General features: G+C 37.0%; 2 protein-coding genes across 4 annotated transcripts; both read left to right on the plus strand.

Annotated features, from left to right (window-relative positions):
- Positions 1-604: 604 nt before the first annotated feature.
- LOC149159325 (anthocyanin synthase-like) lies at positions 605-2,531 on the plus strand. Its single transcript, XM_089436455.1, has 3 exons — positions 605-1,335; positions 1,438-1,768; positions 2,077-2,531. The coding sequence occupies exons 1-3, from the start codon at positions 836-838 to the stop codon at positions 2,323-2,325; spliced, it is 1,080 nt and encodes a 359-aa protein (XP_089292581.1). The 5' UTR covers positions 605-835; the 3' UTR covers positions 2,326-2,531.
- A 1,187-nt stretch (positions 2,532-3,718) lies between these two features.
- Positions 3,719-12,167, plus strand: LOC149159326 (uncharacterized). 3 transcript variants are annotated; one of them, XM_089436456.1, is made up of 6 exons: positions 3,977-4,183; positions 4,309-4,373; positions 4,487-4,615; positions 11,441-11,689; positions 11,815-11,879; positions 11,993-12,167. In XM_089436456.1, exons 4-6 carry the CDS (start codon positions 11,527-11,529, stop codon positions 12,113-12,115), a joined length of 351 nt encoding a protein of 116 aa, XP_089292582.1. In that variant the 5' UTR covers positions 3,977-4,183; positions 4,309-4,373; positions 4,487-4,615; positions 11,441-11,526; the 3' UTR covers positions 12,116-12,167. The 3 variants fall into 3 exon arrangements, with proteins under 3 accessions (XP_089292584.1, XP_089292582.1, XP_089292583.1); XM_089436457.1 differs by lacking the exon at positions 4,487-4,615; XM_089436458.1 differs by lacking the exons at positions 11,441-11,689; positions 11,815-11,879; positions 11,993-12,167 and having other exon boundaries at positions 3,719-4,183; positions 4,487-9,081.
- The last annotated feature ends 2,242 nt before the right edge of the window (positions 12,168-14,409 follow it).

The raw sequence follows: 14,409 nt of genomic DNA on the forward strand, positions 1-14,409 counted from the left end.
CTTCGCCTTTGGCCCACCACCCTATTGAAAAATGAAATATAAATTTTAATTAAATTATCATTATTTCAAAATTAAATGTTACTCATTTAGTTATGTAAAAAGAAATGCCATTAAATCTTAAAAAGTAAGTAAGTTTTGACTATAAAAGGTCTGTTCAAGACTCATAAACAAGAGATTGAGTAATTTAGATTCTAACTGAGCTAGATGAGTTTAGACTCAATTTAGATTCTCACTGAGCTACATGAGTTTAGGCTTGCAATCACTCTAAAGATATTAAAAAATAAAAAATCAAATTCCTGAAACTCGAAAACTTATTTATACAAAGAAATATGAGGTGGCCCTTGATTTGATCACCTAATCTGTACCCCATTTTCTTAATGTTTTAGTAATCGGTAAAACACACAAATCGATTTTCTTTATGAGAATGATGTTAACATTAAAAACCACACATTTTTTCATTTGTTAAATATATTTATGTAAAATCTTTACCAAAACTAAAAGGCCAAAATACTATTTTTTGGTTTTGATATTTAACCTTTTCCAAATAAATTTATGGGAAAACTCAAAGGCTGAAAGGCTCAAGATACTATTTCTTGGGTTTGATGTCGTTGAATGATTGAAAATAAAATTATATTCGTTGAAGGTCCTCAATCTGTCTGATAACCTAGGTGTGAAACTTCACACTACCCATAAAGAGACCTTCATTTTTCTCCCATAGCACAGCGACAGATAGCTGAGCAAGATACCCTCCGCTCAACGCTTATCCCCTCTTCGTATCTGTTCAGGGAGAAGCTCTGAATTGCACATTCAGCATAAACTTGTGTGCCAAGAGACGATGGCTTTGGAAAATTGGGCGTTTAAGCGAGTGCAGACGTTGGCAGACAGTGGAATCCAAACGGTTCCACCCCAGTACGTGAGACCGGTGGAAAAATCCCACCATGATCCTCACAGCTTCCAAGTTCCCATTATCGACTTACAGCTACCATTCAGCCCCGAGAAACACGACCAAATCTGCGAGGATCAATATGACAGCATCGCTGCACAAATTTCAAGGGCTTCAGAGAATTGGGGCTTCTTCCAGATTATTAATCATGGCATCCCTGACTCTCTTATTGCTCGAGTGCAAGTAGCGGGCAAGACGTTCTTTCAACTTGCCACTGAGGAGAAGGAAGCATACGCTAACGAACCACAGAATCCCATCGGCTATGGCAGCAAAATTGGATATTCGCCCGATTCAGAGGCTAAGTTGGATTGGGGAGACTATTACTATAACGCTATTTGGCCTCCTGATTTGAGGGATATGAGCAAATGGCCCACAAAACTCTCTGATTTTACGTATATCCCCATTTTCTTTCAAAATTTTGATCTATGTATACTCTATTTCTATGGGGATTCAGGGGAGCCTAAGATGTCTGATGAAGAATTTTGTGGTTGCAGGGAATCTATGGATGAATACAGCAGAGAGGTGTCGAAATTATTCGAACTGCTGATGGAGTCACTGTCGCGTGATCTGGGCCTAGAGACTGAAAACTCTCTGAACGAGAGCGTAGGAGGGGAGAGGAAGCAGCTGCATATAAGAATGAACTACTATCCACCATGTCCTCAGCCGGATCTGGTGGTGGGACTGGCTCCCCATTCTGATCCCAACGTCCTCACAATTCTTCTTCATGACCAAACCCCAGGCCTGCAAATTTGCAAAAATGGAGGTTGGATTGATGTCCAGTGCGTTCCAGGTGCTCTGGTTGTGAATATTGCCGATCAGATGGAGGTACGTTCACACATCCAAACCCTGGTTTGATCCGCACCTTCCTTTTCTAAATTTTATTATTATTATTATTAATCATTTTAAATCAGTAATTTATTAGAATAATTTAGGCCTATCTCTGAAAAAAGATAATACCCATGGTGCCAACCACTTCATCCTCCCAAAATAAGACTTCAAAATAGTCAAATTCCAATATCATTACACAGTATATATGGGAACTTAATAGCAATAGGCTAATAGGCTAACCATATTCAATGTATCCAAGATTGTTGTTCCTGTTAGAGGTTAATAACTGGGATTTTGATTAACAGATATTGAGCAATGGGAAATACAAGAGCATTGAACACAGGGGCATGGTGCACAAGGACCGCTCAAGAATGTCATGGGCCGTGTTTTGCGGCCCACCCCGTGATGTGGTGGTGTTACCCAGGAGAGAATTGATAGACGAGCAGCATCCTCCATTGTACCAGGGAGCTTCTTTCGGAGAATATCTCACGAAATTTTTCAAAAAGGGTTTGGATGGAAAGGGTCACATTCAGGACGCCAAACAACAACATTAAGTGGTATCTAACTCGCGAGCATGATTCCTGTGCAGGTATTAATCATCACATATACGCTGTAACAAAGTTGTCAGATCTCGTTTAGGTGTTTCGTCAATAAATTAAATTAGATGTCAGATACTGAATATCAGTGACTGAATAATTATTGCTTCAGAGATTGTAGATTTCAAAATAAATTATTAATGAAAGCGAAATAATTCATCTCCTCCATATTCTCAAAATTTCAAAAGTAAACATAATTACAATAGAAATATATTCAAAATAGCCTCTTTAAAATACAAAACAGCAGGATTTGACCAAATTTTTTTTCACAAATTGCATCCCAAATTCTAAAATAAAGTCCCGACCAAAAAAATCTTTCACAAATTGCATCCAAAAATTCTAAAATGAAATCCCTCTAAATCCTCCTGAAAGAGTTAAATTGCCTTTCCTCTCTTCACAAGCCTAAAATGAAGGCCCTATAAATCCTCCTGAAATAATTAAATTGCCTCTCCTCGCTTTACAAGCTTCTTATAAATGTTTTTGAAGCCATAACAGTTTGTCTTTTTAGTGTCAAAATATTATTTTCATGGAAATTATATTTCCTGACGGCTTATTAGTAAGGTTTGATCCCAAAACTATTGAAGAGAATTGATTTTGTGACCTGGAGCTAAAACGCTCAATAATCAACAAGCCTTCACCTCATTAGCAAAATGTCTTTAACTATTAGCAAAATGTCTTTAACTCAAAAAATTCAGGGTTAAAACACTCCATCCAAAAAAAATAGCTCTTTTGGATAACCTATTCATGTGAATTGTTTCATTCCTTGTGATTACTTTTTCTTATAAGAAATCTCTCTGTATGCAACTATAATTTGCCGGGTTGAATTAAAGAGTTAATATATATTTTATTTTTCATTTAAGTTACATGGAATTTTTTTATGCAATTACAGCATTTTGTAATTGTAAATATTAAATATACATCTTTGTATTAAAAGGTAAAAAATGTGAAATGGTGTTACTAAAGTGATAAAAATTATATTTTGTTAAAGTTTGAGCCTTCTTAAAACATCTTTTACACTGGCATAATTGGCTTTCATCTATTCAAAAGTTTCATCTTTCACCTTTGAGAAAATAGTAAACATTAAATATACATCTAAATCTGGGATTTATGGGAAATAATTGAATAGAATTTGAAGAGTGTTTACGATGGTAGGATTTTATTGTTTGATCTCTCAGAGTTCATTTTTTCTTTCAGGAAATGTGGATAATAGCATCTCATCGTAAAAAAGGTTCTCTTGTGTCACGACCACAATCTATCTTATACCAAAATAAAAAAAAAAAATTATTACCTACCCTTACAAATCACTTGCCACCGTGATCACAAGGTATTCAGATCATTGTCAAACATTATAAAACATTATAATTTAATGCACTTTATCTGATTCACCTGCATAAGTTATGACTTGGCACAAGGTTGGTTTCCATGCGGGTTTGCTCACGTTACACCTACCCACTCCAGCACTATGCCATAACCCTTGCCATAGCCTTAATGTATTGCAACCTTAATTATTTAACACGGTACCAGGTGGAAGGCAGATGTTAATCCAGCTCATCCATCCTGTGGCCAGGTGGAAGAAGGCCATGTGACTGCCATGTGAACGCTCAGGGTTGTACAGCTGTGGTTTCCACGCCCACCTTCCCGCCTATACGAACGATGGTGATCGATCCGTGTAATCGAAGGGCTCAGGTTAATCGAGGGTTTGACCTTCAGCATATAATCCACCGGGTTAATCGGCATCAGTTCATTTGCATCCAGAATGTGCCTCCGCTCAGCAGAGCCTCTTCCGCATCGTTCCCGTTACACCTCTCTCGCTCAGGTATGAATCTCACTGTTTAAACATTAACACACATGTTATAGTTTTATACTCCTACGGTTCACTGTGTATTCCATTGCACCTGCGTTTATCTATTACAATTAATGAATAGCTTATCTCCTGTGCAGGAGGGTTTGGATCTTCCAGCCTCCACTGCCTGCAGAAAGAGGGTGCTGGCCTACTGTTACTCCAGGTGAGTCCTTATTCTTGCAGACGTAATTATATAAAGGATATCGAAGATTAAGTGGATTGAAGGTCTCCACAGTTCGGACGAGGCTTATGTCCTGCTATTTCTGCTTTTCTCAGGTCTTATTGTTATTTGTTCCAGCCCTTGCTGCGATTTACAGGCGGCTCTTCCCATGCCAGACCTGTATCTCGCGAAACCCTGAGGGTTCAACTTATTTAATTACGGCTGCAAGCCATTTATAAATTTATGTATATGATACTTGAATCTGAGACTAAATCTCTATTTTGAGTTGATGCAATTTCATTCAGGGTTTATAAGTTTTAATAGAACCCTTATGTTCTGGACTTAAGTCCCTTTCGGTCTCTGAAGCTATTGTTATAAATGGTTTACCTGTATATTGATCATCATATGCATGGCTACGGCCTCTTAATGAATTAATCGTGTGATTTCTTTTATGCTGTCGACTATACTGAATCTACTCTGTTCATTAGATGTTAAATTTAAAGGTTCTCACGTACAACCTGTATTGATTCTCGGGGTTTACCCACTGCCTATTACTTCAGTTTATTATAATCATACATATGAATTTTAATATCGATGGACTTGCCACAGTGAGGGTTTGTACTGTTTCGAACTGGTATGACCGTCGACTCTTTGGTTTGAAGTTTAATCATATGGCAAGAACTCAGGTCTACTATGAGTAGTTAGGTTCATGCATCAGATTTGGTATTCAATTCTTTACCATATTTCATATCTTCTTAATGCGGCTGTAGGGATTAAGGCTTGCATTCTGGTCGATGAATGCAAGGCAACCCCCTTTGCCACACACACAGGGTGTTATACCCGTGACCATGATGTTTAAGCCGGTAGAGGCATAATATTAATTCCCAGTTTCCGTAGCATATTAGAATCATATCATTAATTCTGTAACTACCTTAGTGCTCTCACATTTGTAATGTTAGCCTGCATGTAATGCTAACGCACTTTCTTTGCATAGCTATTTAATACTTTGCTGCAGCTATTGCTCCCCTTACATAGCTTTACATTGTTCGCTATATTTTCATTCATCTCACACAGCTATATATGTTACCGGCTATGGTTATTGTTTTATTACACAGTATATAATACCTGCTATGGTGAAACGTTCCGTGGGTTGAGCTATGGGCATAACCCTTACGGCTGTTCCTGTTACTCTTATTTCTCTGAGTTATTGTTTTATCCAAGGGCCTCGACCCTTCTTTCGTTAAGACTTAACAGTAATGACACTGTCTAAATTTCCATTTCATAACTGTTTCTTTCATTACTACTACTGTTCTGAAGCAAGTTATTTGACTGTGCTCGTAAGCAATGGTTCGATTCTTACGTTCGTTTACTTCTAACGATTAATATTCTCAGCGGTCTCATAACCGCTTCAGGGTTTAGACCCAATCTGGCCCTTTCATTTAACCATTCTAGTCTATACTGTGACAATTTATTTCCAAGGCAGATCTGCAGATAGTTTATATGTATTAACCTATATGGCAGCTCTACCATCACTGTTTAATGTTCAGCAAGATTAATAATTCACTACAGCAATAACCAGATAAGAAACTTAAATACCTGAACCGGTCTGTGTGCTGTCTTCGCCTGTTACTCAAGTCAGAGTTATTTGAGAATACATACCTGTAATTTGCTTTCGTCGTGCCTTCTTTAGAGAATCACCTGCAATGGTTTTGCTCTTATCCTCCCAACCTTGAGATCCACTACACTGGATTCTCCCCCCCGAGCAGTCCTGCAGGCCTACAGCCCTCAACAAGACACATGCACACCAGTGCTAGGTTATCTGGTCACTACCGGACTTAACCTTCTTTCTTTCCAGGTTATCTGATCATTACCAGACTTAACCTTCTTTCTTTCCAGGTTATCTGATCATTACCAGACTTAACCTTCTTTCTTTCCAAGTTATCTGATCATTACCAGACTTAACCTCTTTTCTTTCTCTGCTTCGAATCCTTCTCCCTGCCTGTTCCTCAACAGCCCAGAGGTTTTTCCTCCCCAGGCTTTTCCCTTTGGGTGAGAAGCAGTTATTTTCCAGTTTTGATAACTGTTTTTATTTTCTTTTAATAGACAATCCTCCTCCAGGAGGCTGCTAGCATTTCATGAATATACACAAGTAAAATAATCCAATATATTCCTTTTCATAATTAACAATGTCAATTAGTAATATCAAATCTTTTACTCATACAATTTTTACCATAGTAACTATTCAAATTACAAGTTACCTTGGGGCATCACATCTTCCCCCCCTGGGATTGGACATCGTCCCGATGTCTATTCCCATTAAATAAGTTTGGGTAAACTTTCCTAATGAGTTCTTCGTCTTCCCATGTAGTCTCCTCAGGCCCATAGTGCTGCCACATCAATAGTCACAAGCATTCGTAATTGCAAAAATATGCAACTTCTAATCGCCACCACTTGGCCCTTATTCATTCATGATAAAAATTCTCTGTGTCAACTTACCATAACTTACCATCTTATGTTTGAAAATCATGAATACTTTCATGTAAGCCTTTAAATAGAGGTTGGACAATTCTTCAAACTTCCATGGTAAGTAACTCCTGTAATATATGACTAACAACTCAATCACATTAGTCACTATATTTTGAGTCAAATGAAATACTTTTGACTAGCAATCAATTGCAATGTTAGATGCTTTCTAAATCACAGTACTTTTATAAGTACTTAAAGAGCACTAATACTAATCATCAAATGATAAATCACTGTTCCACGTGCATACTGAACGAATTCTCAACAAGGACATCCGCAAAGTACTGCGAGAAGTACCATAAGAGCACATAGCTCTCTAATCATCAAAACAATCAATCACTGCATCAAGCAAAAACTGTCTTAGCTCCCACTAAGATGTTCACAACTTTAATAATACAATAAAGGAATTAAATTTTCCCAATTACTCCTTATTGAGCACTCAGCTCATTTTCTTGTTAAATGTGCATAACATATTTCACACAACTATATATAGAATTCATTTTCAACATATCATATAGCTGATTCATTCATTTCTTTAGCTATGAGCACCATAATAGACTAAAGAATTCCCAACCCATGGGAACTGGTTTCCACAACCGAATCGAGTCATTTTCACATCCAGACAGTTTCTTTGATAGAGACCTTACCCGGTCTAACATGGAATTCCACTGGCCAACCAGCTCAAGAATTCCAGGGAAAGTAAATTTGGGCAGACAAGTACCATCAACCCCTCCGGGCAGGTAACTGCCATCAACCTAAGGCATTCAAGCCTTTCATAATTCGGGCAGATAAGTACCATCAACCCCTCCGGGCAGGTAACTGTCATCAACCCAACCATCTGCAACTGTATGGCATGTTAAATTTCTCTTTTATTACTCTTCCTCAAAGTAATTTACACAATGAACCATATGAACATTATCATTAGCACAACAAACATGCATGTATACCATGCATTTACACCTAACCCCCAACATGGGTCCACAACATCAAAATTGATGGGAAACATATCCATCATACACGTTGTATGCATGCAAATTTCCAAATAACATATTTCATGCATATCCTATAACATCATTCTTTCTCATTTATAATTGCGTTTCACATTGCAGCAATTTATGTGATGAGTTTTCTTGTTGCCATTAAGCTACCACTACTTAATCCCATCAGCAACGTTAGTTATAAATATGCATCAGCTAACACGTATTCCATTTCCAAGGATGTTCATGCATACAATAATGCCATGTATAAAAGCATATGCAAATACTCATTAATGTATAAATGTCAACAACAGTTGAGTTAATACTCTCAGCATTCCCAATTTTGCCATAGTCTGTTGTTCCAATTCAAATTATCATTAATGGAGTATTATCTTACGTTTACTGTGGCTAGCTTTAGTCATGCATTGTTAGTGTAATTAAACATAATTCCTCTAACATACAAGAACATAACTCTTATGTCACAATGACTAATCTTTGTGCATACTATTGCTTATCATATAAGCCCTTCTTTAATGTATGCAACACTTATTCCCTTCACTAGAAGACCACCATCATTTCATACGACAAACCACATACCTCTTTCTTAAAGGAAGTCATTTTAATCCTCATTTCTCTATCTTCAGATGTGAGGGTTTCTCAAGATTCCCTTTTCCAGAAATTATTAAAGGTTTCTGTCTTTAGGCATAAAAAATCAGGATACAAAACAAGGATTAATTATCCTTTATGTATCAAAATCAAACAATCAACACAGCTCATCCAACAAGACAATCTCTCCAAAAGATTTATCATTTTCAAGGAAGCTAGCATGACCACTTTCTCTAAGTACACACAGACTCATAATTCCAAGGTCAAAATAGCTACCAATATGCAACATGTGTGCTCCTAACACAATTATTTTACTTTAATGCACATAGTTCCTTTCACGAAACAAGTAAGACTTTTTGGTTCTTGTATGAGCACTATTCTAATGTGTTCTTAAAGGACAGAACCTTTATTTCCATTTTCAAGAACTCTCTTAAAATCCTTTATCTTCATACATGAAGTATGCATACTCTTAGGATAAGACTATTTTTATGTATATAGGTAATATGCTCTTTCCTCAAGAGGTTAGGGATAAATACCTTGTGCCTAGAAGCACATCCTTAGTTATCTTTTATCATGCATGTAATGCATAATCATTTCACTAGAACTTAGAGACTAACTAGAATCATAATGCAATTAGCATATATATATATATATATATATATATATTTCCCAAGAAGCTTTTATCAAATAAAGATACATATTTTAATTCAAGAAAACTTGACCACCTTCCCTGCTATGTCCTTGGGACATTTATATGCCTCATCCTCTTCTCTCAAGAAGATACTTTGGCTATATTTAGCAAGGATTTTATTCCAAGAAAACAACGAGAGACAAACATTTCTCTCACAAGACTCACATGTAGTCCAACTAGGAGAAACTACCAATTCTTTTTACTAAGAAGCATATAAAATAACCAATTCTTTTACTGCAAGTATTATCATAAGAAAACATATAAACAGTCAACTGCATGCCTTATCCCATTTTCTTTACTAAGAAAATCTATAAAAGAACCATTCTTTTATTGCATGCATTCAAATACTTTCTCTACTAAGAAATCATATAAGACATTCATATGTGTTCTTCAAGAAAGTGGACAAGACACTTATCTTATCCCTGGATCAACATGCATAACTAACAAGTTAAACCACCCTTACCGAAAGCAATGGCTCTACTTTATGCGATTAGAAGCATAATCTTTTAAGTGTCACACACGCACCAGAGTTACCACTTGATGCTAGACGCAACAACTATCATAACAGTACTATGTGTCTATTTCAGAACAATGACTTCTAGGAAGCATTACGAAAATCATTAACATCAATACACTATCTAGTCATTTCCAGACTTAGAGTCTACTGCAAGATTCTAACACTCAGAGCTTGCTTTATCTGGTCATCACCACACTTAGCGATTTCTTTTATCCTATCTCCGTCTGTCCCTACAACACGGTCTTCTTCCTTCTCTTTGCTTCCATTTCCTTTGGAAGCATCTATAATTGGGGAAGGTAGTTAGAGTTTACTGACAACTGTATTAACACAGACAGTCTGTTTATGAGTAATTATCACATGTAGTTATACCATGAATTGGGTCCTAGAAATGTTACCCACTGAACATGCCTCTCCAATTAAGTTCACACTGGAATGCAATATGCATAAGAAATCCATTATTCCCATAGTAGAGATAAATTCAACCATCATTAAACGAGGCTCCAATGGTTTTTATCTCTCAACAAGTAATGATAAACACGTACCATGCTAATGGATTTCACTTAATTAGAAGGTAATCATCACTAAATCTATTAAGACATAAGCATATGCTATTCATCATGCATTCTTATGGTGAATACAATTAAGAACTCTTCTCATGCACAACTGAACTATAGCACCGAGAGAGTAAAAATTCTCATACACACATTCCATGCATGTGACATCAATCAACCTTCACTTGTTTACGAATTGTAACAATCTTAGTTCAATTTAATTAATGCATATAAGTTCTATGGGTTAGTCATACAGCACTAACCAATCTCAACTACCAATCGTCTTCATGTATCCATGACAAGACCGAATCAAAAGTTAGTTATGACAATCAAGTCTCGCTACTTGACTCATTGCATGTTTTCAATATCTGAAGGGGTTCTTCTAATGTCCTCTTTAAACAATTTTTCATCGTATTCCAGGATGTTCCCCTAATTTATATTCATGCATTGGCTCATTAAGCTTTGTTCATTGTAACTTCAATCTAGATCAATATATGCATTGTTGTTATTGCCATATGTGCAGATCAAAAGTTGGTAGTTGGTGGTCACTTCCTCAATGAGTGTTCACTATTGTTCTTAAGTGTAATGAGTATTCAATTTTGTTTGTAAGTGCGACAAAAGTTTTCATTGTCTTTTCCTCATCAGGAATCCAATGTTATGAATGTAGTTATGCAACAACTTATTACCTACTTCTCAAAGAAGTTATAAACATGAATCACACCCGTCACGCCAAAAGTAGTGTACGACATAGATGAATATGTGAATGACTAAACTCGTACCTGAGTTTACGCTTACTGATGGCATACCTCAATATCCTTTCCGCTTACCAATCCCCAAAGGCGCCAGTACTGCAACCTTTGGCTCTGATACCACATTGTCACGACCACAATCTATCTTATACCAAAATAAAAAAAAAAAATTATTACCTACCCTTACAAATCACTTGCCACCGTGATCACAAGGTATTCAGATCATTGTCAAACATTATAAAACATTATAATTTAATGCACTTTATCTGATTCACCTGCATAAGTTATGACTTGGCACAAGGTTGGTTTCCATGCGGGTTTGCTCACGTTACACCTACCCACTCCAGCACTATGCCATAACCCTTGCCATAGCCTTAATGTATTGCAACCTTAATTATTTAACACGGTACCAGGTGGAAGGCAGATGTTAATCCAGCTCATCCATCCTGTGGCCAGGTGGAAGAAGGCCATGTGACTGCCATGTGAACGCTCAGGGTTGTACAGCTGTGGTTTCCGCGCCCACCTTCCCGCCTATACGAACGATGGTGATCGATCCGTGTAATCGAAGGGCTCAGGTTAATCGAGGGTTTGACCTTCAGCATATAATCCACCGGGTTAATCGGCATCAGTTCATTTGCATCCAGAATGTGCCTCCGCTCAGCAGAGCCTCTTCCGCATCGTTCCCGTTACACCTCTCTCGCTCAGGTATGAATCTCACTGTTTAAACATTAACACACATGTTATAGTTTTATACTCCTACGGTTCACTGTGTATTCCATTGCACCTGCGTTTATCTATTACAATTAATGAATAGCTTATCTCCTGTGCAGGAGGGTTTGGATCTTCCAGCCTCCACTGCCTGCAGAAAGAGGGTGCTGGCCTACTGTTACTCCAGGTGAGTCCTTATTCTTGCAGACGTAATTATATAAAGGATATCGAAGATTAAGTGGATTGAAGGTCTCCACAGTTCGGACGAGGCTTATGTCCTGCTATTTCTGCTTTTCTCAGGTCTTATTGTTATTTGTTCCAGCCCTTGCTGCGATTTACAGGCGGCTCTTCCCATGCCAGACCTGTATCTCGCGAAACCCTGAGGGTTCAACTTATTTAATTACGGCTGCAAGCCATTTATAAATTTATGTATATGATACTTGAATCTGAGACTAAATCTCTATTTTGAGTTGATGCAATTTCATTCGGGTTTATAAGTTTTAATAGAACCCTTATGTTCTGGACTTAAGTCCCTTTCGGTCTCTGAAGCTATTGTTATAAATGGTTTACCTATATATTGATCATCATATGCATGGCTACGGCCTCTTAATGAATTAATCGTGTGATTTCTTTTATGCTGTCGACTATACTGAATCTACTCTGTTCATTAGATGTTAAATTTAAAGGTTCTCACGTACAACCTGTATTGATTCTCAGGGTTTACCCACTGCCTATTACTTCAGTTTATTATAATCATACATATGAATTTTAATATCGATGGACTTGCCACAGTGAGGGTTTGTACTGTTTCGAACTGGTATGACCGTCGACTCTTTGGTTTGAAGTTTAATCATATGGCAAGAACTCAGGTCTACTATGAGTAGTTAGGTTCATGCATCAGATTTGGTATTCAATTCTTTACCATATTTCATATCTTCTTAATGCGGCTGTAGGGATTAAGGCTTGCATTCTGGTCGATGAATGCAAGGCAACCCCCTTTGCCACACACACAGGGTGTTATACCCGTGACCATGATGTTTAAGCCGGTAGAGGCATAATATTAATTCCCAGTTTCCGTAGCATATTAGAATCATATCATTAATTCTGTAACTACCTTAGTGCTCTCACATTTGTAATGTTAGCCTGCATGTAATGCTAACGCACTTTCTTTGCATAGCTATTTAATACTTTGCTGCAGCTATTGCTCCCCTTACATAGCTTTACATTGTTCGCTATATTTTCATTCATCTCACACAGCTATATATGTTACCGGCTATGGTTATTGTTTTATTACACAGTATATAATACCTGCTATGGTGAAACGTTCCGTGGGTTGAGCTATGGGCATAACCCTTACGGCTGTTCCTGTTACTCTTATTTCTCTGAGTTATTGTTTTATCCAAGGGCCTCGACCCTTCTTTCGTTAAGACTTAACAGTAATGACACTGTCTAAATTTCCATTTCATAACTGTTTCTTTCATTACTACTACTGTTCTGAAGCAAGTTATTTGACTGTGCTCGTAAGCAATGGTTCGATTCTTACGTTCGTTTACTTCTAACGATTAATATTCTCAGCGGTCTCATAACCGCTTCAGGGTTTAGACCCAATCTGGCCCTTTCATTTAACCATTCTAGTCTATACTGTGACAATTTATTTCCAAGGCAGATCTGCAGATAGTTTATATGTATTAACCTATATGGCAGCTCTACCATCACTGTTTAATGTTCAGCAAGATTAATAATTCACTACAGCAATAACCAGATAAGAAACTTAAATACCTGAACCGGTCTGTGTGCTGTCTTCGCCTGTTACTCAAGTCAGAGTTATTTGAGAATACATACCTGTAATTTGCTTTCGTCGTGCCTTCTTTAGAGAATCACCTGCAATGGTTTTGCTCTTATCCTCCCAACCTTGAGATCCACTACACTGGATTCTCCCCCCCGAGCAGTCCTGCAGGCCTACAGCCCTCAACAAGACACATGCACACCAGTGCTAGGTTATCTGGTCACTACCGGACTTAACCTTCTTTCTTTCCAGGTTATCTGATCATTACCAGACTTAACCTTCTTTCTTTCCAGGTTATCTGATCATTACCAGACTTAACCTTCTTTCTTTCCAAGTTATCTGATCATTACCAGACTTAACCTCTTTTCTTTCTCTGCTTCGAATCCTTCTCCCTGCCTGTTCCTCAACAGCCCAGAGGTTTTTCCTCCCCAGGCTTTTCCCTTTGGGTGAGAAGCAGTTATTTTCCAGTTTTGATAACTGTTTTTATTTTCTTTTAATAGACAATCCTCCTCCAGGAGGCTGCTAGCATTTCATGAATATACACAAGTAAAATAATCCAATATATTCCTTTTCATAATTAACAATGTCAATTAGTAATATCAAATCTTTTACTCATACAATTTTTACCATAGTAACTATTCAAATTACAAGTTACCTTGGGGCATCACATCTTGTCAGATATTGTATTAGGTTTTTTGGTCAAATTCATATCAATTTAGGGTGACTAAATTTTGTTATAAAATTTCCATAATTTAACATTATACATTCCAATTTAATAATTTTAGAAAATATTTTAATTTATTTTTCAGTAATGTTATTTGCTTGAACATCTTATTGCTGATTCTATAAATTAACTATTACATAAATAATAAATATATCACATCAAATAAATAATCTACTTTTCCTAATAAATTAATTTAAAAAACCCTTA

Source organism: Pinus tabuliformis, chromosome 5_2 (assembly GCF_031772625.1).
Source record: "Pinus tabuliformis cultivar Carrire ecotype Pingquan chromosome 5_2, CPIR1, whole genome shotgun sequence".
NCBI lineage: Eukaryota > Viridiplantae > Streptophyta > Pinopsida > Pinales > Pinaceae > Pinus > Pinus tabuliformis.

Excerpts from the sequence above, each read along its gene's own strand:
- LOC149159326 (XM_089436458.1), top strand. The coding sequence starts at position 4,021 with ATGGTGATCGATCCGTGTAATCGAAGGGCTCAGGTTAATCGAGGGTTT. Across the intron at positions 4,184-4,308 it reads GTTACACCTCTCTCGCTCAG|GAGGGTTTGGATCTTCCAGC; the intron begins GTATGAATCTCA and ends TCTCCTGTGCAG. Across the intron at positions 4,374-4,486 it reads CTGGCCTACTGTTACTCCAG|GTCTTATTGTTATTTGTTCC; the intron begins GTGAGTCCTTAT and ends TGCTTTTCTCAG.
- LOC149159325 (XM_089436455.1), top strand. The coding sequence starts at position 836 with ATGGCTTTGGAAAATTGGGCGTTTAAGCGAGTGCAGACGTTGGCAGAC. Across the intron at positions 1,336-1,437 it reads ACAAAACTCTCTGATTTTAC|GGAATCTATGGATGAATACA; the intron begins GTATATCCCCAT and ends TTGTGGTTGCAG. Across the intron at positions 1,769-2,076 it reads ATATTGCCGATCAGATGGAG|ATATTGAGCAATGGGAAATA; the intron begins GTACGTTCACAC and ends TTTGATTAACAG.